Source organism: Tursiops truncatus, chromosome 17, assembly GCF_011762595.2.
Source record: "Tursiops truncatus isolate mTurTru1 chromosome 17, mTurTru1.mat.Y, whole genome shotgun sequence".
Lineage (NCBI taxonomy): Eukaryota > Metazoa > Chordata > Mammalia > Artiodactyla > Delphinidae > Tursiops > Tursiops truncatus.
Genome location: NC_047050.1, coordinates 8056229 through 8082071, shown reverse-complemented (window position 1 = coordinate 8082071; position 25843 = coordinate 8056229). Strand labels below are relative to the sequence as shown.

Here is a 25843-nt window from a genome sequence, read left to right as displayed (position 1 = left end):
AATGTTTAATTATGAGATTGAGGAAAGGAGGAGGAGATCCAGATTCAGAATTCAGAAGGAAATGACTACTGGGCTGGTAACTCCTTCTGTATTAGTCAGGGTTCTCCAGAGCAACATTACCAATAGGTTATACATGTATATACACACATACATACTTACATCTGTATCTATATCTATATATCTATCTCTGTCTCTATCTCTATACGTATACTTCGCGGCCTTTGGCTGAGGAAGAGTGGGGGCAATGCACGTCCACACCCCTCCTACTTCACCACTGCCGGAGCCCTTGACCTCAGTCCCTGACGATGTGACTCTTTGTCCGGGGCGTAACCAACTGCTGCTCTGGGGATGGAAATGTCACACTTGCGCATGTTTTCTGTGTTTGTCTGCATGTTGTAATTGGGCAAATAAATGCTCACTCCAAACTAGTGGTATATTTCTCGAAGTTTTATACTATTTTTGTGATACTGAAGTATTTGCTGTAATTCTAAATAAAAATTTATATTTAAGAAAAAAAAGAAAACCTGTGGAAAGAGAGTCCTATGGGCCGCATTTCCTGTTCCAAGGTTTTGATTCCCAAAACTCTTCCCTCAACTGTTTGAGCCACATGAACTAGCCCATCAAGTTCATTTGAATGGAATTTGAATTTTCATCTTTGCTATTAAGTAGTTCTGGTTAATCCTACTGATTTCTTTGAAAGAGTTTGAGGAGACCTTACTACTCAGACCATAATTTCTCTATGAAACCTGGTCCTATGAGAAATGTCTGCTTCCCTGAAAATTGGCCCCCGTAGTGAATGCCCAACCTTAGGAGGAGAAAATAAGAAGTACTAGTGAGTTTAACTGGCATTACCCATACTAGGATTTGCCTGTGAGACTTCTTACCATTTAGCCAGATTACTTTGGGGAATCCCAAACTTCTCCACGCACGTCTCCTCTTTGTTAGGGCAAAAATAAGCAGTTGAGTATTAGAAATTATACAGCTTAATCCCCACCAAACCTCTGCAAAATGTAAGTGTCTTTTAGAGAGAGGTTATTCATTGTGTCATAATAACTTAGTGTCTTTCACATTGCAAGGAATAGATCCACACTTCATTTACTTCATCAGGTGGGAGCTTATTATAAGTATACACAGTTTATAATAATAATAATAATAGCTAAAATTTATTAAGCTTTTACTCTATATAAGCAATACAGTAAGGAGTTTACAAGCAATATGTCACTGAATCCTCATAGCAATCCCATGACGGGGGTACTTTATTGCCCTCTTTTTACCAGGGAAACTGAGTCACAGAGAGTTTAAGTACATGGTTGAATTATTTGGGCAGCTGGGGGCATAATCCATGTCTGTTCCCAAGCCCAATGCTCTTAACCACTCTTCTATGGTACTATGTGAATCCCACAAGAATTGGGGGATGGGGCCTCTTGGGGAACTAAAAAGTGTCATATCTCAGTGTCGCCCTTGTGGTCTCTTAAGCGGCTTCTCTCTTGGCTTCTCCATCCACTCCCTCTGCTTCTACCAGTTGCTTCTTTCTCTCTTCTCCTTTTTATCTCATGACTTCTGCTACTTATACTTTATGCCTACTGAGATTTTGTCTGTGTGTTGCATTCAAGCTTTCATAGAACCACAATCTGATTGGCTTATTTAGTCATTATCAATTGAGGAGTGTCCTCTCAGGTAAAATCCTTTCAGAGGCAGCATGATAAGCTGTCCCATTGCTAGCCGCCTTTTGCTCAGGACCAGCCCTGTTCTAATTGGTTGTGGCCAGGGTGATAGCGGGTGACATAATTGTAATGGAACACACATAGATACTCTTCTCAAAGGAGAACATGAAAGGTGTTCAGAACTTCATGGCTTATTAGTTATTTGTTGCTACACGTTCGTGTACATCTTTGCAAGTTTTAATAACTAAAAAATAGGCAAACCAGTCACTTACTTGGCAAGTTTCTCAGGGTTTGAGATGTAGGATCAGTATGTTTTTAGGAGTGGAATACCATAAATGTCTGGAGTCAGGAGAGCAGGTGGGAATTACAGGGGATCAGCGGATGCCTTGGAGAGACAGGATGCAGCAAGAGGACCTTGAATATCCAGTGGGATGGGGTTGGAAGTACGGCAGACACGCAGAAAGGGATGAACCAGTAAATGGAAGGACACCCTTGCATTAGTCTGCTGGGGCTAATAACAGGGTATCCCAGACTGGGTAGCTTAAACAACAGACATTCATTGTCCCACAGTTCTGGAGGCTGGAAGTCTGAGATCAAGATGCCTGCAGGGTTGGTTTCTGGTGAGGCCTCTCTCCTTGGCTGCAGACAACTGCCTTCTCGCTACTTCCATGCACATTTGTAGTCTCTTTCTCTTCTTATAAGGACCCCAGTCCTGCCGGATTAGAACCCTATCCTTATGACCTCATTTAACACTATCTCCATGAAGGCTCTATCTTCAGTACAATCATAGGCGGGTAGAGCGTCAACATATGAATTTAGGGGGAGATACAGTTCGGTTGGTAACACCCCCAGACTCTTTCCCTTTCCCTTTGGGTCATGACCAGCCCTGCACTCACCCTACTCATTCTTACACAGTCCAACAATTCATGCCTTATTTCAGGAGTGAAGGAAGAACCACATTTCTTTGATGTTTTCTAGAAATTTTTTGTAACGATGCCGTTTATTCTGCTCAAGAGAAAGACACTGTTTAGAATAAATGGACAAATCCAAGTCTCTGGGTTTAGTCTGGGGAGCCTTTCTAGTTGTCTCCAAGACTGAAAAGCACATGCATGTCTCAAGCGAGGTTTAATGAAAGAAGACTGAAATGTACATGTGCATGTTGGTCATAAATAACTGCTTATGAGGCAAGCGTATTTTAAAGTATGTGATAAAAATTACTCCAGAACCTCTATTTTTTGAACTCTTATATTTGCAAATAAGGGGCTTTGTTGCCATTAGTGAAGGTGCAGGGAAATTCATCCCTCGTGTCTTTAAGAAATACCTTAAAAAAAAAAAAAGAAATACCTTAAAGTAAAGTATTTTTACTTTAAAATGTGATATTCATTAATGCAGATATTTAATGATCTTACTATGTTCATTTATTTTTGTTTCTATTTCAATATAAAACATTTTAATATAAAACTCATGATAAAATAGCTCTTCAATACCAAAAGTCAACAGTATGATTTTTTTAATTGGATTCAGCAGAAACTGGATATCATTTTGAATTCCAAAAGAAAAATTCTAATACAAGGGATAAACTTAAGCAAGTGTGTATTTAATTGGGTTCGTTATTTATTTAGCATATTGAAACTATCCATTTAATTTAAAAATTAATCCTTTTGCCCCATGCTTTGAATAAGACGATTAATAATATGTACAGAAAATATTTAAGTATGTTGACTTCTTATCCTATTTAAAATAAGATATTTAAAATTCACTTTTGTCTTCTATTCATGTAATTTTATGCCTTCATGACAAATACTATCATGCTAGATGAGGCTTCATTTCTTCTAATAAAAATTAAGCAATTTCAAAGTTATTAGTATTATTTCTGAAATTCACAGTAACCTTACCAAAAATTTTATTGAGACTCAGAAAGTGGGTTAAGTATCTACTGGGTTCTAAACTCACTGTGTTTAACATATATATTATAGACACATATCATAAATAAATAATCAACCAAACATTCAACTTACATATGTATATCTTATTGGACTGATATTTCAAATTTATATCCTTGTGATACAGTTACAGTTTACATCCTTCCAGTTCCTCAAGGGTTTCAGTGGATATCTTAGAGTTATGGTTTGGGAAATTAGTGCTACAAATCGGCTCTAAATGGATTCCAGCCACTGTGAGTTCCCCTTTCTGCAAAATTGGAATAGCTGCGGAATGATTTCTGCAGATCTTTTCAGCAACCACAAGAGTTTGGTTTCTAAATTTGCAAGTCATTCTTTGGGAAGACCATAAGGAAAAAGAGAACTGGTCCTTGAGAATAGGAAAGAAGCAAAGGGAAAGGTAGAAAGGAGCAGAGTTTTTGCATGAAGACTTGGGAGAAATGAGGAAACTAAGGCACATCTGGGCCAAAAGCTGGAGGTGGGCTGCAGAAGAGGAGATGGCTTTGAATAAGAAGTCCTGTGGGCAGAGCTGTGTTGTAAGAAGGAAGGAGATGGGGGTTAGGAAACACAATTCAGGTTTTTTAAGCCCCACTTTTCTTCATCCCAAATGTAACCTATATGACCTGCATCACAAATTCTAAATGTAATAGGGTCACCAGTCTCCTATGTTACTTAAATATGTCTCCCAAAACCTTGCCAGCAGGAAGTCCCCGCTTCCCCCAGGTTAACCCAGTCCGAAGGGATGGTGCTGGCCCCGGCCCACCCCACCCCAAGAGTTATGGCGCAGTTTGACTGGCTGCCCGGGCGTGTTTCTCACAGCCATATTCTATCTCTGGGAACCAGTTCCTACACCAGTGGCGCAAGTCAGGGAGGGTGCCTGACCCATCGCTGTGGCCTCTGTCCCAAGCAGGGCTGCCTGTGCTCCACTGCGCAGCACCGGCCTGACCCACAGGCCCCAGGAGCATGGGATTAGGCTGGAGACAAGCACCCTGGTGGTCCAGGGAAAAGGCACCTTTAGTGATTCCAAGATGATCTCCTCTTCTGAGGGAGACCCTCTAAGTCATTCCAAGGGGCCCAGTCCTAAGCTTGTGGGAGCTGGAGGAGGGAAGTTGCCTTCAGTGATTTCAAGGCTCCTGTATATATGTATATGCGTGTATATACGTAGATACATAGGTAGATAGATAGAGATAGATATAAATATGTACATATGTAAAATCTCTGATGACATCCAGCACCACAGATAACCAAAGTAGTCTGTGGTACTAACACTACCAGAGAACTTGGAAAGTTGTGTCCAACACTTCTAGGTTATAAAAGCAGAGACATTTTGAACATCTGCTTTGAAGACAGGACATACGAAAAAAATGTTCACAAAAAGAAGACAAATTTACAAGGACCTTTTGGAAATCGTAGTGGAGGTTGAGCCTAAATGTCTTCTAGGAACCCAAGACTGGGTTAGTGCAACAGTCCACGTGATTGCTATTTAGTAAGTGTACAATGACACAGTCTTTGCTTACTGGGTTGTCTTTATTGGTTTGTTCAGTGGACATAAGAAGATTCATGAGAGGAGAGGCCATTTGTTTTTGCACACCACTGTGTTGATCAATAAATACTCGTTGGATAAATGAGTTTACCTAAGACCTTGTAAATTCCCTCTAATTCCCCGTAAGAGCTTGATTCCCCCCACATGGAGCTGTTGTGAAGAACAAATGAAGCAATATATGTAAAGCACATAGCAGGAGCTAACATTTATGGGCGCTGAAAGTGGGAATCAAATAAAAGAAGAGGCATCCCCCCACCCACAGATCACCCCCTTGTACATACACCCCGGGCTGGGTTCTGTATCATGAGGGGCCTCATGGACACATATGTGGGTATCCCACACAGCAAAGCTCGTCCAGCCTCACCCCGCAACCAACAGCACGGGCATGCTCAGGAAGGAGGGCCTTTGCAACAGGTCCACACAAGCCCCAGGTGCAGCTTTGGGGCCATTGGGGCAGGGGATTCTTTCATCACGGGTACTTGGGACATGGAGGGGGGGTGGGTGCAGACTCTGGGTGGACATGTCCCTGGGCACCAATGAGCATTTCATCCCACGGGGATGCTATGCACATGACCAGGGCAAAAGCTCCCATTACCCAGATCTACGGGCAATGTTGGTGCTTCTAGAACACACCTGGTACATAGTAAATGCTCTATCAGTGGGGAGAAGGAGGGAGAGAGATGGAGAGCAAGAGATTGAGTGAGAGAGAGAAAGAGAAAGTCAGAGAGACAGAGGGACTCCTGAGCCAGCAAGACCAGACTTCAATCAGATTGAAGAGACTGACAGATACAAAGTAAAAATATGGGTAACGAGGAGTTTAGTCTGTTATGGTGGAATTAAAAAAGGAGGATCTACGAGACAAATCAGTATGGCCACAGATCACTCAAGCATCAAAGAGGTGGCAAAGGTAAGGAACAAGACACCAGAGGAAGGGGACAACTTGGTAGGGGACAGAGAAGACATCAGAGGTCAATGGGAGCCACTCAGCCCCCTGATATGCTTGGGTCATGGGTCTAAGCCGGCTTCCCTTCCCCTGAGGGCACCATTCCCTCCATAAGGTGGCCTCCCCGATTCTTGCAGCTCAACCATTGCGTCTCTTTTCTATGTTTCAATGTATTAACTAAAACGTGGAGTTTTAAGAAAGCAGGCTCCTGGGCTTCCCTGGTGGCGCAGTGGTTGAGAGTCTGCCTGCCGATGACGGGGACACGGGTTCGTGCCCTGGTCCGGGAAGATCCCACATGCCGTGGAGCGGCTGGGCCCGTGAGCCATGGCCACTGAGCCTGCGCGTCCGGAGCCTGTGCTCCGCAACGGGAGAGGCCACAACAGTGAGAGGCCTGCGTACAGCCAAAAAAAAAAAAAAAAAGAAAGAAAGCAGGCTCCTTCACAGACAGTTATTATCTGGTGTGGTTTTGCTCATTCGTTTTCTTCTTTTTGTTTTAATAACATCACATATACTGTGTTAGGTGCCAGGAGTACAAAACTGATTAAGGCATAATTCCTTGTCCTTGAGGTGCGAAGAGGCAGATGAGGGAGCTGAATATGTGAGCAAACGGTTATAGTGCATAGAGCTGGATAGAGACAGGAAAAAATGCTGTAGAGTACGGGGATGGCTTAGAACTAAGAGTCTAGTTTAATCAAAATCTAAAAGCAGAAGAGAATATTGCCAGAAAGAAAACTTTACTGGTGCATAAATGCAAGAGTTTTTCAAGCAATCTTTCTCACCCATCTAGATCTCCTGCTGGGACTGTTTGGGATGACCCCTCAGAAGACAAAAAAGGAGTAAACAAAAAAGAAGAGAAAGGTATTTTTTAATACATTTTAAAATTTTTATTGAAATATAGTTGATTAGGGTTTGTTATAATGTGATAGTTTCAGATGTACAGCAAAGTGGTTCAATCATACACATATGTGTAAATATATATATATACTCTTTACACTGTCTTCCATTATAGGTTATTACAAGATGCTGAGTATCGTCCCCTGTGCTATACAGTAGATCCTTGTTGGTTTTCTATTTTATATATAGTAGTGCGCGTGTATTTTAATCTCAAACTCCTAATTTATCCCTCCCTCCACCTTTCCCCTTTGGTAACCATAAGTTTGTTTTCTGTCTGTGAGTCTCTTTCTGTTTTGTCAGTAAGTTCATTTGTATCATTTTTTTAGATTCCACATATAAGGGATATCATATGATATTTGTCTTTCTCTGTTTGGCTTACTTCACTTAGTATGATACTCTCTAGGTCCATCCATGTTGCTGCAGTGTATTTTAATTACCAACCTGAACCTTGCCCTTCATTCTGTGGTCACCTGCCCTAATTGTTAATGGCTTATTCTAAATGTCTTAGAAAACCACCAGAAGCATTGTTCTCTTAACGAATGTTTAGCTCTGAGTCAGAAAGTGCAAGGAGCCCAGAATTCCCCAAACTAAACCCTTCTCTGTTCCCTTTTATGTTCCTATTATGTAATCATGGAGCTTGCTTACTGCATTAATGGCATGACTGGTTAAGACGCACAGTTGCCTCTTTCACCTACCCCAATGATCTTTTTGAAATGAGGACGTATTGACATAAGGAAATCTTGCATGAGTAATATGATAGCTATGAGAAAATAATTTCTGAGCGTGCCGTAAGATTTTACTAATGTCTGTTAGTTTACTGGGTTGTTCTTTTGAAGGACCAATGGCATTTTAAAGGCAAGCACCTTCTACAAATTTATTTGGAAATTTTGACTCTTTGCTTACAGAAAGAAATGCCATAACTTAATCACCTTTCACAGGCTGTTCCCTTCATTTTGCAAAATAAGCAATAAACCCTGTGTGTGTGTGTGTGTGTGTGTGTGTGTGTGTGTGTGTGTGTAGGGGAGGGTGTTGAGTATAAGACACAAAACCCAGCTTTCTCCTTCAGCTTGGTTAAATTACTCAACCTCCTGAACTAAGCTTCCTTTTCATAACTCCTTCTTCTGAACTAATTTTGTGATTTCATTCATAGATTTTTAGTTGGTTCTGACTTTAATCTCTCAGACTAATATAACCAAGGCTGAAGTACAAAGGATTCTAGATGGACAGTCAGGATGTGGGTGAGGTAACCCGCGTATGAAACACATTGCTCATCAGCTACCTTGAACAAATCACTCACCTCCACAGTTTTCTCATTTCCTTACTGTGAAAACTGGGTCACAGACTGAAATGCCTTGAGGTGCCAGGCGGGTAATACAAATGTGTGAATGGGTTCAGGGGTCGGGCAGTGTTGATGGTGGGAAGTGTGGTGGACAGATCAGCTTGCCGTTCCTAAAAGCATTCAAAACCAAAGTTAAAGAAATAAAAACAATCTGTAGGCCAGACGAAGTTTGGAGTTCTGCTGTTTGCAATCTCTGAGTTAGATAATAATTCTCTCCCTCTCCAGTTTTCGTAGGTCTGTAGTCTTTGTTTCTTTGGCTTGAAGTCAAGATCTCTCAGCATCAGATTCTCCCCAGATTACAAATTGGGCACCTTTGGAAACTTCATTAATTCTTTTCATCACCAGAGAGCCCTTCCATAAATTAACTTATTCGTTGCACTCTGTATGTATTACTCATTGATTGCAGTCTTGAAGCTGCCTGACAACCTTATTCGTACTTGGAGAATTGAACAGAGTCTATAATATGAATTTTGAAGACATAAGACACTACAAGTGTGAATCAATTGAAGAAAGTAGTGCCAAATTTTAAGTTTATCTGGAGAAAAAGGATGTGTTTTAAGCTAGTTTTAAGCCATCCAAACTTAAAAAGAATCAGTGATTGTGTCCTCCTTTGCCATGATGTATCTTCAAAATGGAGATAAATTCTTAGGGCTTGAAAATCGGTAGCAGTGGGATGAATGAGGAAGGTAGCAATTTCCCTGCTTCAATGAAAACATTTCAGATTCGCTACATGTTAAAACACACCTGGAAACAAACTGTAATGAGCTCAGTAATCAGAATTTGGTTAAGATGGAGGAGGAGAAGAAAGCAAGAAGAGAAAAGCTTAAAGGAATTAAGTATGTCCTGGGTGAAGTGATTCACTGGGTAGAGAAATGGCATTATCAATAACTGTCAAGAAGATTTAAACTCTGGGAAATAGAGCCAATTTCAGCTGGAATAAAGGAACACATCAGTAATGTAAGGAAAATAAATTCAAAGAATGTTTAAACTAATCCAAGCAAATGGCAACAAAATAAAAATAGATTCTTTAAAACAGTGTTGAAAGAAGAGCTCTTATGCCATTTTTTTAATCACCCCATTGGCTGTTAGTGCAACACCAAGCATGATGAGGGTACTCAACAAATTACCTGATTGCCTGACATGTGAAATGTTTAAAATAAACCGAATGTTGCTTTTAAAATTTTTCATCCGGAATAATTAGCCATTTCTAATTCTTACAAGTTCAGAATGACTCTCTTATCACCAGAACAGCTGGTGTCAGCATTTTTTATTGTGCTGAGTAACCACCAGGGCCCATGAATGGCAGAGTCTCTTTCCATGATCAACCCACCAATAAAGAGTTAATTGACGCCCTCTTCCATGCCCAGTCCTGAGATAGATTCCTTAAGAGCACTGAGCAGAATTTTCTTAAATAAATTAACTCAAAATTGACAATACAGTTACGATAAAATGAATAGTTTATGGGTCTTGAAACATAATCATACCAACTTGCAAAGCTCGTTTGTTATGCATGTAAGAAGGCAATAAACCCAAATTAGCTATGTACCTCAGTCATGATTATCATTTAATATATTTGCAACTAAGAAGGATGCTTAGGTTAGTCACGAGAAGAGGAAAAACTAAACTGGTGTGGAAAGTTTGGCTTTTTTAAATCATAGCTGTTTAAACAGTATATGGAAAATATAGGAGTTGCTCTATCTTTCAAGGCTGAAGATAATTTTTCCCGTAAAATTATAGTCAGACTGAGACTAAGCACGGGTGATCTAAAGCAAAGAAAAATGTAAAAATAATGGAAGATTGTGTGTGTGTGTTGGGGTGGCAGTATTTAGGGCTTAGTGAGTATTTTATTTTACTCTGTTTTGTTTCTGTTGGTTTTAATTTTTAAATGTAACCAAGAATACAACACAAATTTGATACAAAAGTTATAAGATGCTAAATATCTGCTTGAAAAGTGGGAAATTTTATTTATAATAATAGCCCTGGGTTACATGGGTAGTTCGCCTCCTGCAGATACAAAGACAGACCCATCCTTATTCAGCAACTTTATCCAGCATCCCAGTCCAGGTGGTACACAATGAAGGCTAGAGTGGAGAATGAGGGAACTAAACTCTGGAGACGACCAGGGCAGGCATTTTCTCTGCAAGTGAATAAGAATGAAAGAAGTGGCTGGGTAAATGGCAATTCCATTTCTACCATCAGCCACCTACTCTTGGCCTGAATGCCTTGTCTGTGTGCTTCATAGCAGTTGGTGGTGGGAGGGGGTATTAAGCAATGAGCATTAGATTTGTTGCAGGAAGGGGGACCCCTTCCAGGGCCCAAGAGTGGGCTCTTGTCTTAACACTCAGAAATGAATTGTCTGAGGAGACACACGTACTGACAAAGCAAAAGACTTTACTAGGAAGGGGCGCCTGGGCGGAGATCGTGGGGTAAGGAACCCAGGAGAACTGCTCTGGCACGTGGCTCACAGTCTCAGGTTTTATGGTCATGGGGTTAGTTTCCGGGTTGTCTCTGGCCAGTCATCTTGCTTGTTGCCCATATCTGGTCTGACTCAGCATCCTTCCGGGTGGCATGCGCCTCTCTCAGCCAAGATGGATTCCAGCAAGAAGGATTCTGGGAGGTTGGTAGGATATGTTATGGGCTGGCATCTCCTCCCTCCTTTCCACCCCTCTCGAATTCTCCCGGTTAGTTTTCGGTGGTAGCACCGTGCAAGCACCGTGTTCCTTATCGGGACCTCCTGTTGTGAGACAGCCCAGGCAAGTGGTTACCATCGTGCCTGGCCAAGGCGGGCGGTTTTGGTCAGCGGTTCCCTAACAGATCCACCGTGCACAGGGCTGCCATACAGAAGCTGCAGTATTTTGACTAGAATCCCAAATGACACTCTATTTTTATTCCATAATAGATATCCATTAAGCACTTACGATGGTCCAGGCACCTTTCAGACACCAGAAACTGTCAAATAAAAAAACAATTCCAGATTTATTTAAGAGAGACTATTCAGAAAGATTATGGCAAGGGAGGAAAAGAATTATTGCAGTAGGAGAAGAGGAATATTACAATAGAAAGGAAGCTGTGGCCATAAGATCTGTGAATACCTCAACGGTTAAACAAGGGTTTTCCTTTTACAGGGAGGAGTGAAAAGGCTAGAAAGAATCTGTGTGGGAGAGTGGGGTGAAGGAGTGGTCTGATCAGACAGTAGATCAGAGAACAGTTTACCCTGCAGCCAACGTATTCTCACCCGCCTGCTGGCTCAGGATGAGGGTGGGCTACAGTTCAGTGGTCTCGGGGAAGGAGAGAATATTAACCAAAGTTTGGTTAATAAATATTTCGATCCAATTGCTCAGTAGAGACAAGTAGTTCAGCTAGTCATTTATAAGGCAAAGAATAGAAACTTGGAAGGTCTGTGTCTTAGCATCCATGAACTAAGTCATTTTGGGGAAGGATGGTTCTTTTTTTTTAATAACATCTTTTTTGGAGTATAATTTCTTTACAATGGTGTGTTAGTTTCTGTTTTATAACAAAGTGAATCAGCTATACGTACACATATATCTCCATATCCCCTCCCTCTTGCGTCTGTCTCCCACTCTCCCTATTCCACCCCTCTGGGTGGTCACAAAGCACCGAGCTGATCTCCCTGTGCTATGCGGCTGCTTCCCACTAGCTATCTACCTTACGTTTGGTAGTGTATATATGTCCATGCCTCTCTCTCACTTCGTCCCAGCTTATCCTTCCCCCTGCCCGTGTCCTCAAGTCCATTCTCTACATCTGCGTCTTTATTCCTGTCCTGCCCCTAGGTTCTTCAGAACCATTTTTTGTTTGGTTGGGTTTTTTTAGATTCCACATATATGTGTTAGCGTACGGTATTTGCTTTTCTCTTTCTGACTTACTTCACTCTGTATGACAGACTCTAGGTCAATCCACCTCACTACAAATAACTCAATTTCATTTCTTTCAATGGCTGAGTAATATTCCATTGTATATATGTGCCACATTTTCTTTATCCATTCATCTGTCGATGGATAAAGGTTGACAGGTTGCTTAGGTTGCTTCCCTGTCCTGGCTATTGTAAATAGTGCTGCAATGAACATTGTGGTACATGACTCTTTTTGAATTATGGTTTTCTCAGGGTATACGCCCAGTAGTGGCATTGCTGGGTCATATGGTAGTTCTATTTTCAGCTTTTTAAGGACCCTCCATACTGTTCTCCATAGTGGCTGTATCAATTTACATTCCCACCAACAGTGCAAGGGGGGTTCCTTTTTCTCCACACCCTCTCCAGCATTTTTTGCTTGTAGATTTTTTGATGATGGCCATTCTGAGTGGTGTGAAGTGATATCTCATTGTAGTTTTGATTTGCATTTCTCTAATGATTAGTGATGTTGAGCATTCTTTCATGTGTTTGTTGGCAGTCTGTATATCTTCTCTGGAGAAATGTCTGTTTAGGTCTTCTGCCCATTTTTGGATTGGGTGGTTTGTTTTTTTTGATATTGAGCTGCAGGAGCTGCTTGTATATTTTGGAGATTAATCCTTTGTCAGTTGCTTCATTTGCAAATATTTTCTCCCATTCTGAGGGCTGTCTTTTGGTTTTGTTTATGGTTTCCTTTGCTGTGCAAAAGCTATTAAGTTTCATTAGGTCCCATTTGTTTATTTTTGTTTTTATTTCCGTTTCTTTAGGACGTGGGTCACAAAGGATCTTGCTGTGATTTATGTCAGAGAGTGTTCTGCCTATGTTTTCCTCTAAGATTTTCATAGTGTCTGGCCTTACATTTAGGTCTTTAATCCATTTTGAGTTTATTTTTGTATATGGTGTTAGGGCTTGTTCTAATTTCATTCTTTTACATGCAACTGTCCAGTTTTCCCAGCACCCCTTACTGAAGAGGCTGTCTTTTCTCCATTGTATATTCTTGCCTCCTTTGTCAAAGATAAGGTGACCATATGTGCGTGGGTTTATCTCTGGGCTTTCTATCTTGTTCCATTGATCTATATTTCTGTTTTTGTGCCAGTTCCACAATGTCCTGATTACTGTAGCTTAGTAGTATAGTCTGAAGTCTGGGAGCCTGATTCCTCCAACTCCATTTTTCTTTCTCAAGATTCCTTTGCTATTTGGGGTCTTTCTGTTTCCATAAAAATTGTGAATTTTTTGTTCTAATTCTGTGAAAAATGCCATTGGTAGTTTGATAAGGATTGCAATGAATCTGCAGATTGCTTTGGGTAGTATAGTCATTTTCACAATGTTGATTCTTCCAGTCAAGAACATGGTATATCTCTCCATCTGTTTGTATCATCTTTAATTTCTTTCATCAGTGTCTTAAGAGTTTTCTGCATACAGGTCTTTTTTCTCCTTAGGTAGGTTTATTCTTAGATATTTTATTTCTTTTGTTGCAATGGTAAATGGGAGTGTTTCCTTAATTCCTTTTACAGATATTTCATCATTAGCATATAGGAATGCAAGAGATTTCTGTGCATTAATTTTGTATCTTGCTACTTTACCAAATTCATTGATTAGCTCTAGTAGTTTTCTGATGGCATCTTTAGGATTCCATATGTATAGTATCATGTCATCTGCAAACGATGACAGTTTTACTTTTTTCTTTTCCGATTTGGATTCCTTTTATTTCTTTTTCTTCTGTGATTGCTGTGGCTAAAACTTCCAAAACTATGTTGAATAATAGCGGTGAGAGTGGTCAACCTTGTCTTGTTCCTGATTTTAGTGGAAATGGTTTCAGTTTTTCACCATTGAGAATGATGTTGGCTGTGGGTTTGTCATATATGGCCTTTATTATGTTGAGGTAAGTTCCCTCTATGCCTACTTTCTGGAGAGTTTTTTCAAAAATGGGTGTTGAATTTTGTCAAAAGCTTTTTCTGCATCTATTGAGATTATCATACGGTTTTTATCCTTCAATTTGTTAATATGGTGTATGACATTGATTGATTTGCATATATTGAAGAATCCTTCCATTCCTGGGATAAACCCCACTTGATCATGGTGTATGATGAAGGATGGTTCTTTGCAAGCAAATCATTTCTCAAATACAAAGGATGGGGGGATTTCTTAGACTTTACTGTTTTCCAGGCTCTCAAGCATCAGGTAAAGTTTAGCACTGTCAGATGGCAACAAAGTAGACAAAGTGGGTCCTCGCAGTCAAGGACCTGAGATTCCATGGGATGAAATGAACAGGGACCTCTAGGCCTGTCCATTAATATGGTCGTTTCAGATCCTGCTAAGCCTATGAAGAAAAGAGGAGGATATGACGATGGTGGGCAGTGACTGGTAGAGGAGGCCTCTGATGGTGGAGACAAGAGAAGGTCTCCTAGAAGACATGCCATTTGAGCTGAGAATTAAGTGATGCAGATGAGCCATCATGGCAGCTAGACCATCCTGAATGAGGTAGGGAACAGGAATGAGATTGGAAAGGAAAGCAGGACTAGAACAGGTGGGACTTGCAGGTAAGGAGCCCAGACTCTGGTTGCTCTGCCGAGGATGGACAGAGCAGAGGGAGAGCAAAGACAGGGAGGCGAGTAGGAAGGGCCCGGGAATTCTGCAGAGCTGGAATGATGGTCTGGACTGGGGTTGTGGTACTGGGATAGTGAAAAGTCATCCAGTTTAAGGTATGCTTTGGAAGTAGAGCTAATGAAATTTAGATAAGGCATGAGGAAATGATAACAACAGCAAACCCTTCCATAGAACCTACAACGCTCTAGGCACCATTGTGAGTGCTTGATGTGTACTAACATATGTTTTATCTTCACCAAAAAACATGAAGAGATAGGTACTGTATGGTTCCCATTTTCAGATAAGGAAACTGAGGCACAGAACGATTAAGTAATTTATCCAAAGTCACAGAGCTAATAAGCGGCAGAGCTGAGATTTGAACCCTGGTAGGCTCCAGGGCAGAGTCTAGCATGCATGATTCCTGTAATTTTGATCTGAGCTATTGGTCCTGCCATTGGTTGAAATATTTAAGGCTCGGTGGGAAGTGGACTTGAAGAGGAGATCAATGGCTCAGTACAGGCCATGTTAATTTTCTAGTACCTGTTAGATAACCAAGTGACAGTATTGAAAATTTAACTGGGTATATGTTTGGAGCTCGGGGAAAGTTTCAATTTGGAGCTGTAACTTCCAGCATCTTCAGCATATAGATGGCATTCAACACCACAGGGTTAAATGAGATCACCTCAGGGTTTGGGGGTGGGAGAGGAGAAAAAGCCAAGATCTGCACCCTGGGCAGGTCAGAGGTGTAGAAGCTACACCACTGGCTTCGAGCCTCTATTTGAGTTTTCCTGATTTCGGCATGAGGATATCTGTTCTGATGCCTCCTTCTCATACTCTTGCAGCTTGAAAAGAAACTTTGAAGTAAGCTGAAAGTTAATTTGCAATTTATTTGGGGCGGACTATCTCTCTGTGTGTAGAAAATCTCATTCTTGATCACTATGAGAATGACCGCTTGCTCAAGCTAAGATACCGCTTTGTTAACGTGTAGGAGACCTACTAGCACTGGAGCCCTAGACTGTTTGAAATATAAAAGACCGAGTTGCAGTTTACTAAATGGTTTCCTATCTCCCATCCTCTTTGACCTTCACACACCCCCCAGGAGGTAAGCAGGCCACTGATGATGATGACCCTTAGCTGGTGAGCGTCTGATGTTTGAGAGACGAAATTACTTGCTTAGGGCTATACTGTTGAGTAGCAGAACTGGGATTCAGACCCACATCATGTGCTACCAAATCCTTTGCCCCCTTCAGCGGCACCAAGCCTGCTCAGCACGGCCAGTGTGCTTCACTACATTTGCAACTCCCATTCATTCTGTCAAAAGACAAAGGTAGAAACGCAAACATTTAACTTCATCTCTCCTCCTAGCCCAAATGTCCAAGTGTTGCTAATATTGAATCCCAGGACATCATGGGTTATAGATAAGAGCCCATAAAAGGAGTCCGACAGGAACTGGGCAGACGGCCAACACTTGCAGAGGGCGATCGGCCCAGTCGGGCTTCATTACTTTGTTAAACATGAATTCTCCAAGCATGCAGCACACCCATTTCCATATGTAAATATAAAACGACGTGTAAAAGTCAACCAAAAATAATCTGTGGGTTTTTTTAAACCATAATTGTGTATTTGCGATATTACAAATAATTGAGAGTTGATATTCAAAGAAAAGCATGTAGGTAGAAAACAACAATATGTAAAACCCATCCCCTGTCCTCTGTGTGCTGGTGAAATGGGCAGGGACTTTAGCAGAAATCTTAAGCAAATTATAGCAAATATCAGTTGGTTTTTAGTACCTGTGCCAGCCAAGCTGACTCTTTAACAAAGGATTCTTCTGGGTCATTTTTCACCTGTCAAGATTTCCGGGGAGGTGTCTCTCTCTTGTCCCCCCCCTTTCAAGTGCCAGCTGATTCAGTCACTAGAACGTTCATTTACCTTCCTGCTTTGAGACAGTACAGCACAGCAGGTTTAACTAAATTGCCAATAAGACCATCTTAAATTACTGGTACCTCCACCTCCACCCCTTGCAGCACCTCCAGCGGGAGCAGGTGTGACGGGCTTTCAGAGCAACAAGTGTTCTTTGCTACCGTTGCTCTGAACCCTCTGGCAGACAATAGTCAGGAAAGGACAAGTCAAGGACAAGGAACCGGAGGGTGAGAGTACCCGGAACACTGGCCACCCTGTCACCCGACACTGCCTGCAGCCTGGGAGGCTGAAAATCATATACGAGGGGGAACTTGTCTGAACGCGGCATGGGCTCTGGTTGGCAGAGGAAGGCCACCTGATCTCTATCTTTCCAGATGCTGATGTCAAAGACAAGTTCAGCGATGCTGTCACTGACATGGTGCCATCCTCTGACCTCAAAACAAAGAACAAAATCCCTCTGAATTCTCACCAGACGTGCCTGTGAACCCGTACAGCTGATGGGTGAGTACTATCTTCCTGGACAGTCAAGCAGCATCCTACGACATGCTTTAAAAACGCAAGGCAGTGAGAACCGCTGTCAAAAGGTGAAAGAAAGAGAAGAAGCAGTGATTAGACACAACAAGAGAGCATCCCTTGTCTGAAAAATGTGAACTGTGGCATCCTCCCTTTCGCCAGGGCTTTCTGTCTCTCTGGATTGGTGCAGTGGACAAGGACGTTGTGCAGAGACCTCTCCTGAACCCCAACCTGGCCCCAAACTATATCCTTTCTACTCTCCTCGTTCAGTTTATTTATAATTCCTCTGAAATTAACTTTATTACTCAAGGGATAGTTAGCCTGTATGGGATTCTAAAACAGTACGGCTTAGCCACTGCCTCACAACCTCTTTCACATCAGCACACTCAGAACAAATGACAGTATTTGGAAAACACAGCAAGGGAAATGGACGAGGCTGGCCAAGGGTCCCTGGGCCACCCCCTGGGAAGCAGTATCTGAGCACACATCACTTGGAAGCACTGACTTAGATCAGGGAGCTCAAGCCACAGGTACTTGATTCTTGTAGGACAGGAAAGCATGCAAGACTCACTTTTATGATATTATCAGGGCGCCAGCATGTAGATTCTGGGGTCCAGTACTTCCATCCTAGAGCTACTGAATCCAAATTCAAGTAGGCGGGGAGATCTGGGGATCTGAATTTATGCAAGCTCCTCGTGTCGTCTTCATGCGGGTTAAGGCTGCAAACCTCTGTGTTTGGTGTCTCCATTCTCATCACCCTTACTTCCTCCCCAGCATCCCTTACTTCTCTCCCGTATCCACTTCCTGGCTGGGGTGTTTCCTCTGGGGAGCTAGCACTTCCACATTAAGATAGTAGAAGAGAGAAGAAAGAAAAAAGACTCAGCAGAACTAAACGCAGAACTTGGGTGCTCAGAGGCTGTCGGTACGTTTGAGCTGGACCGGAAAGGACCCCTCACTTTCCACACAAGACCCGAGGGCCCTGAAGATCAGAACTCCCACCCGTCCCCCAGCTCTTATTAACCAACAGCTTCACCGGAGGGGTAAAGAAAGAAATGACGCATCCCTGGCATGGCGAAGTGGGAAGAAGAGAGAGGGGTAAAAATACTTCTTCCCACTCAGCTGGCGTATGGGAAGAAGAGGCCCGGAGAGCAGCTGCTTGCTGGAAGCTAAAGGAAAGGCAGAACGCGGTCTGGTTCCTTCCTTTGGACTGTGCGTTGGCTTTTTCACCTAATAGTCAGATTTGCTTACAGGCACGTGGGCTCTCAGATGTCCCTGACCTTTCAGACGTTACAGACACAGCCCAGGGCGCCACAGTTAATCTAAGGAAGCAATTCTAAGCACTTTCCTAACTAACTCTCTGGCTATTCATAGCCTTTATAAAAGGCAGGGGTTGGACACCCTAATAAGTAAGGTCTAGCACCTAAGTGCACAGATAATGATTAAAAACAGGGATCTGCCGCCCCAGTTTAGCCGGGCGAGGGGGCAGGGGAGAGGTGCCAGTCACGCTGACAGCACAAGGAGGAGGAGAAAGCAGAAAAGGGGGCTCGATCGTGTGCTCTGGGCAGAGACCACATTCGTGTGAAGGGAGGGATCAGGTGGGCGTAGAGTTACTGCAGAGCTGCACCTCGGCCACCCCGCCAAGGCGACGATACCGCAGCCCCTCCTGTAAGCCTGGTGCTGCAGCTGGGGAGCTGGGGCCAGAGCACCCCTGCATGCAGCGATGCAGCGCCGTGCCGACGGCTGCAGCCCGGGCTGCCTGCGGCACCGGCACCGGCCTGCTCACATCTGCTGTTCACCGTCAACACCCGTGCAGCTGCGCACGGTGCCGAGTGCTCTCTGGAGCCCCGTGAGTGTGTGTTCACAAAGGCTAAGCTAGAAGACGAATGCACAGGCGATGCTTCCTGAGGCAGGCTATTGGAATCTCTCTCCTCGGGATGGCTATGACCACATGCTGCCTGCACTGTCTCGCTCTTCTGTTACCACATCTCTGCTTTTGCCCTCAGCACCTCGGCTGCCGTTTCTGTCAAGTTTAACCCAACCCCACCCAGGACTGCACGTGATAACTGCCTTCCACCAATGTTCCCATCAAGGAAGACACCACGATAGCGATTCCTTCCTATAGAGAATTATCTTTGCACTTCAGGGTTACCGATCTGCTGTGTTTTGGGGACTTCCAGTATGCCAAGGTCAGGAACCCCTCTGACGTTGTGACGTATACAGTATATACCAGCCGCTGTGCTGTAGTGCTATGATTGCCGTGAAATAGCCCCTCTGCGGGGGACGCTGCCTCTCACGTGCGCGGTTTCGCCCAAATGGAAAACCTGCCTAGGAAAGACAGTTTGACTTTCCAGGTATTTAAGCAATAGTTAAATTGGTATTGTATTTCATTCTTAAAATTGAAAATGAAGTTTTCATTTTCAGCGCACTCCGAATTTATTCACTAATGATATGCTGCAGTTTTTAAGCAGAGATGATATATTAAATCACTTTATGAATGATTTTTTTAAACACAGACGTTGACTAAAATGCTGTACAGTAAGTCCCCTACATACGAACCTTCAAGTTGTGAACTTTCAAAGATGCGACCGTGCATTCCCTCACCATCAGGCGTGAGTGAAATTAAACCTCGCCCTCCGTCTGCTATTGCTGATGACCCTTCAGCTCTACCGTCTCCCGCCTCCTCTCCCTCCCCCAGTCAGTAACTCTTCTTGCCTGTCCACTCGATGCCAGCCCCTGTGTGCCAGCTGTTGTACTGTACTACTGTACTTTTCAAGGTACTACACTGTAAGATTAAGAAATGTTTATTTTTTGTTTGTTTTTATGTATTATTTATGTGAAAAGTATTTATTATAAACCTATTACAGTACAGTACTATATAGCCAATTGTGTTAGTTGGCTACCTAGGCTAACTTTGTTGGACTTACGAACGAATTGGACAAACCCACTCTCGGAACCGAACTCACACGTATGTAGGGGACTTACTGTAAATAGTCTGGCTGTAGAATTCTTGACTACGCCTGGCTTAGGAATCTTTAATATGCAATTTTTCAGACATTGGAAGTTTTTAAATGTTTTGTACCTGCTGCGCCCCAGAGTTAGGGACTCTGCATTGCTCTCCTACTCTAGGTTTACACTAGAGCTTTGGCATGTGTCAAATGAAACCAAAGTTCGTCATTGCTTTTCTTCAAAACATTCTATTGTGCAGAATAAACTCTTACGGGAACAAGAATGTTAATTATGTAATAATTTCACTAGACAAGCAAAGAGCAATTCTAATCTAAGTAATGTCTCCTTATACCTCCCTTTTATGACATAAACACAGTGGCGATTTTGAATGCACTTACCAAGGATGTTCTCTATGGTTTAGGTGAAAGCCATTCAGCTGCTCCAGGCAAGGACAGCAGTAAGTAACAGCTGTGTCTGTGCTGGCGTCGCGGGTATAATGCCTGGGTCACAGGGGTGAGAACTGATTCTGCTGGGCTTGTGCTTCATGGGATGCTTCTGTCTCTTGGTGCCCACCCCTTCCCCGGGCCACCTTTGTTAAGTATGATTTGGCTCAAACCTGATTCAAAGTGGTCCTCCTGGTGTGTACGCACTTGTTCAATAATATGAGACAACATTTTCTTCTCCTCTCCTTGCCAGGTGCATGACACTGCTTTGGACTTTCTAGGATGTAGGAGAAAAGAAATCTTTTAAAATATAAAATAATCAATTCTTTGGAAAACTGAGTTGGGCTGTGTTCTTGCTGAATGTTCTTATGTTGACTACTCAAATACCAAGATTTTTTTTTCTTTGCATTTGGTTAATTAAAAATCTGCAAATTCACTTCTCTTTTCCTAGCTTTACTGAGGTAAAATTGACATGTAAAATTATAAGATAGTTAAAGTGTACCGATTCGATAATTAGATATACGTGTATATTGTGAAAGGATTCCCCCATTAATTAACACACCCATCACCTCACATATTTACCCCCCCTTTTTTATTTTTGGTGAGAACATCTAAGTTCTACTCTCTTAGCAAATTTCATTCACACAGTACAGTGTTATCAACTGTGGTCACCACATTATATGCTATGTCCTCAGACTTTATTCATCTTATAACGGAAAGATTTTTACTCTTTACAGACCTCTCGCTATTTTCCCCAACCTCAGCCCCTGGCATCCACTTTTCAAAGCTCTGCTTCTATAAGTTTGACTATTTTTTTTTCTTTTAGATTCCACAAATAAGTGATGCCACTCCATCGTTCTCTGTCTGGCTTATTTCACTTAGCATAATGCCCTCCAGTTTCACCATGTTACTGCAAATGATAGGATTTCCTTCCCTTTTAAAGGCTGAATATTATTCCATTGTATATATATACACACATTTTCTTGATCCATTCGTCCATCGGTTGACAGACATTTGGTTGTTTCCCTACCTCGGCTATTTAATGCTGCAATGAAAATGGGGGTATAGCTATCTCTTCAAGATAATGGTTTCATTTCCTTTAGATACCCAGAAGTGGACTTGCTGGATCATACGGTAGTTCTATGTTTAATTTTTTGAGGCACCTCCATATTGTTTTCCATATTGGCTGCACCAGTTTACATTCCCACCAACAGTGTAGGAAGGGTCCCTTTCCTCCACATCTTCACCAGCAAGTCTACTTCTTTTTTAAAAAAATTATTGGAATAGAGTTGATTTACAATGTCGTGTTAGATTCAGGTGTACGGCAAAGTGAATCAGTTATACATATACATACGTCCACTCTGTTTTAGATTCTTTCCCATATAGGTCATTCCAGAGTACTGAGTAGAGTTCTCTGTGCTATAAGTAGGTCCTTATTAGTTATCTACTTCTTGTTCATTGTTAAATTCACTGTAAATGAAGGCTTCTACAATTAAAATGAGATTTGTTTCCATCTAAAGAAAGAGGCAAGAGTGCCTGCAAAACTGAAACATGGCCCGTGCGAGCAGAGCAGAGTGACAGGACTGGCTGGCTCGCCCAGAAATTCTGCCCCTTGCTTTTCTTCATGCCCTTATTTCCTCCCATCTGGTCTTTTCTCCTGTCCTTGGCTTTCTCGGTAAAAGTCATCATCATCCTCATCACCACCATCACCATCACCACTGACAACCATAAATAACATATTTAATAAAATAGCAACGAATAGCGAGTCTCCTCCAGAAGAGAAACAGAACACGTGAACACATAGTAATTCAGGTTAGTATGAGCCAGTAAGTGGCACACAAGCATATCTATTTTCTAAATTCCAGCCTCCCAGCCCTTTAAGTTGCTGAAAAATACTCAGTAAGCACTCTTGGAACACGGGTACAAATCTTACTGGGTTTGTAGCCTGCGACCTGCACTGGTGGGTACAAAATCCACTCGCTTCAACTTTGTGAGCAGACAGGAGCGTTTCCAAAGTTAATTCAATTAGAGGACAGAAAATTGAAAGCATCCAAAACGATTTCCCTAACCTCTTCAAGTATGCTTGAGTAATATGTAATTTAAGCACTTCTCGTCGTGAGTTAAAACATATTTAACACTTATAAAATCTTAAAAGTCAAGATTTAAAATGTGTGGCTTTGCTGAACATACATCAAATTTATAGGCATTGAAGGCCTGCCTGCCATCAATTAATGGTGGCAAAACAGCTAAAGATGTTTTATCAGTATGTTTGCTAAAAGGAAAAATCTGTCTACTCAATTAGCACAGACACAGAAAATGAAAGTGATGTTGCTAATGCCTTTGTTGGAGTTATCCCTACAATCTGGGTTTTGTTTAAATCAAATAGTACGCTGTAATCAATTTTAGCCCATTTTAAAATGCATGTGTTATGATCAATCAAAACCATTTTTTTTTTTTTTTTTTTTTTTTGTGGTACGCAGGCCTCTCACTGTTGCAGCCTCTCCCGTTGCGGAGCACAGGCTCCAGACACGCAGGCTCAGCGGCCATGGCTCACAGGCCCAGCCGCTCCGCGGCATGTGGGATCTTCCCGGACCAGGACATGAACCCACGTCCCCTGCATCAGCAGGCGGACTCTCAACCACTGCGCCACCAGGGAAGCCCTCAAAACCATTTTTAGTGCTATTTCAGGAAAGAAAATAATTCTGAACATCAGAAATTTTTTTATTGGCACCAGAAGCATCACCTCGAACGCACACGATGTAGGACCTAAAGCTCTTATAAAATTATATTTCCTGGGTGTGCCATGGTGGCCTAGTGGTTAGGATTCCCGGCTTTCACTGCCGGGGCCCGGGTTCAATCCCTGGTTGGGGAACTGAGCTCCTGCAAGTTGCATGGCCAAGAAAAAAAAACCTTATATTTCCAATTAGGAAATCAATAACCATAACACATAAGTAGTTAAGTTGATCTTGGTCTGAAACTTGCCTTCTTCAATTCACTTAGAAGCCCTGTATGTCATGAGAGGGCTCTAGTGATTTATTTTGTCAAAATGACCTGAAATCATCTCCTTCACTAACACCACCTCACAGATTTAATAAGCAAAATGCATAAAAACCACAATCAGTGACAATGGTCAGAACAGAGTTAACTTGTGCTAGTAATTTACTATTTGATTCCTATATAGAGTAGGTCAGTTTTAAAAATAATATTTTAAAATAGTGTATGATTCCACTGACATGAGGTACTAGACAAATTCATAGAGACAGAAAGTAGAATGGTGGTTAGCAGGGGCTGGGGGCAGGGTAAATGGCGAGGTTTTGTTTTACGAGTATAGTTTCAGTTCAGGGTGATCAACAGTTCTGGAGATGGATGGTGGTGATAGCTGTATAACAATGTGAATGTATTTAACACCATAGAGCTGTACGCTCAAAAATGGTTAAAACTGTAAATGTTGTTATGTATGTTTTACCACAATAAAAAATAAAACTAAAAAATTCACATTTTAGCTACCTTATTCTCAAAGCAATAATAAGTAACTGGTGTGAAAGGAAGTTGAATGATGTATTCCTTAAGTGAAAGACGGTACTTAGATTTCCAAAGTATATATCTCCCTTCTATTCAGCAGGGTCTATTTTCTTATAGCAAGGTCAACTTTCAGAGTTTTTTAAAAATTATGAACACTTCAGTGGCAAATCTTTCTGTTATTTTTGACAGATAGTATACAAGGTGCTTCCTTAGAGATTTATTTGACCTCTACTCCTGCTCTGTTGTCTTACTTGAAAAGATGCCCCTGAAACCAAACATCATACCATTCCACGCCTAAGAGAAGACAGGTGGAGATCTACCTGTAGAATGTAAATGATTGTAAGGAGAAGCTTATAAAGGAGCTAGAATAGCACTGATCAAGACCTGAAATTATATTGTACCTCTGTTTGTTATTTTCTATCGCCTTCACTGCTCCACACACACAAACAAGAATTTGACTTCTGTACGTACTGAGGTTTTGTCTGTAAAGCTCCCTACTACACCCTAAGCACCTTGTGTGGTTCCTGGAACATATTAACTGATTGATAACCATTTGCTTAAAGAATGAATAAATGGAGAAAATTGATGAGAAGCCTGGGAATTTGAAGGTACCAGAATCCTGTCAAAAGATCACATTTCTAGTAATTTTTTGGCACACTGTTAATTTAGTTGCGCAATCTCAGGCACATCCCCCAACTCTCTGGGAACCTATATCCTTGTTTATGGAAGGAAATCCAAGTTTCTTCCAGCTGCACTATTCTGTGATCTCATCCTGTCTTCCCTAAGGCCCTAGAAAGGGAAGCATCGTATCATAGAAGTTGAATTCCCAGAATGGTACAACTCCTCCCTAAAAGAAAAAAAAAAAAAAACTACAAAAATTCGTAGCAAATATTTATTAGATAATGTAAATGTCAAGACAAGAGTACTAAAAATGGTAAATGATCACTTTACCATGGTCAGGCCAAGGCCCTAAATCAGAAATGAACTTGGCCTGTTAAAGAAACAGGAAAAAGGTCGATGTGAGTTGAATAAAGTTTGGGGGGGGGGGTGGGATGGAGGTCAGACAGGAGGAAAGCAGGGGCCTGATCCTACACGTGGAGGAGTCTGGTTTTATTCTAACACGGGTGTGAAGTCATTTAAACAGAAAGGAGCACGCTAGACCCTGTCCATCTTTATCTCATCTCTGCTTTTCAGTGTTGGCTGGTCTAGTTTTCCCCTGCTAAAACTGCGTTGCTTCCTAGGGAAAAGCCCTGTCACTGGCCAGAGGGCCTTGGCTCTGTAACTCGATGGCTAGTGATGTAGGCATGTCACTTAACCCCTGCAAGTCTCAGTGCCTTCACTTTCTAGACAAGGAGATAATAAGGGTATCCGTTTTGCAGGATTGATTTGCATGTGAAATTAAATCTTCCATGAAAGCTTGGATAAGGAGTGACACAGAGGAGGTACTTTCACAATTAGCTTTAGTATCATAAAAGCTGTATCTTAAAACAGCTGTCCCCAACCTTTTTGGCACCAAGGACCGGTTTCGTGGAAGACATTTTTTTCACGGATGGGGGTGGGGTGGGGGGAGATGGCCTAGGTGGTAATGCAGGCGATGGGGAGCAATGGGGAGCAATGGGGAGCGGCAGCTGAAGCTTCATTCACTCGCCAGCCGCTCACCTCCTGCTGTGAGACCTGGTTCCTAAC

At 42.1% G+C, this 25843-nt stretch overlaps 2 protein-coding genes across 17 annotated transcripts in view; one reads left to right on the top strand and one right to left on the bottom strand.

The window, feature by feature from the left end:
• Nucleotides 1-25843, top strand: part of ASPH (aspartate beta-hydroxylase) — a 418870-nt gene that overhangs the window by 363157 nt on the left and 29870 nt on the right. For 4 of the 16 annotated variants that reach the window (XR_012327192.1, XR_012327194.1, XR_012327193.1 and 1 more), the window contains one exon: nucleotides 6878-6948. The gene's annotated coding sequence lies outside the window, so the exon portion shown is untranslated. Of the gene's footprint in view, nucleotides 1-6877; nucleotides 6949-17107; nucleotides 24131-25843 lie in introns of those variants that run through there. The other 12 variants (XR_012327182.1, XR_004522877.2, XR_012327190.1 and 9 more) reach the window with 11 other exon arrangements.
• LOC109548309 (uncharacterized) overlaps nucleotides 10695-25843 on the bottom strand; it is a 54423-nt gene continuing 39274 nt past the window's right edge. Inside the window, exons 4-6 of the mRNA XM_073794766.1 lie at nucleotides 20809-20912; nucleotides 17203-17307; nucleotides 10695-11057 (exon numbers count right to left, since the gene is read on the bottom strand). Of these exons, the coding sequence (XP_073650867.1) occupies nucleotides 17242-17307; nucleotides 20809-20912 (170 nt within the window). The 3' untranslated portion in view covers nucleotides 10695-11057; nucleotides 17203-17241. The remainder of the gene's footprint in view (nucleotides 11058-17202; nucleotides 17308-20808; nucleotides 20913-25843) is intronic.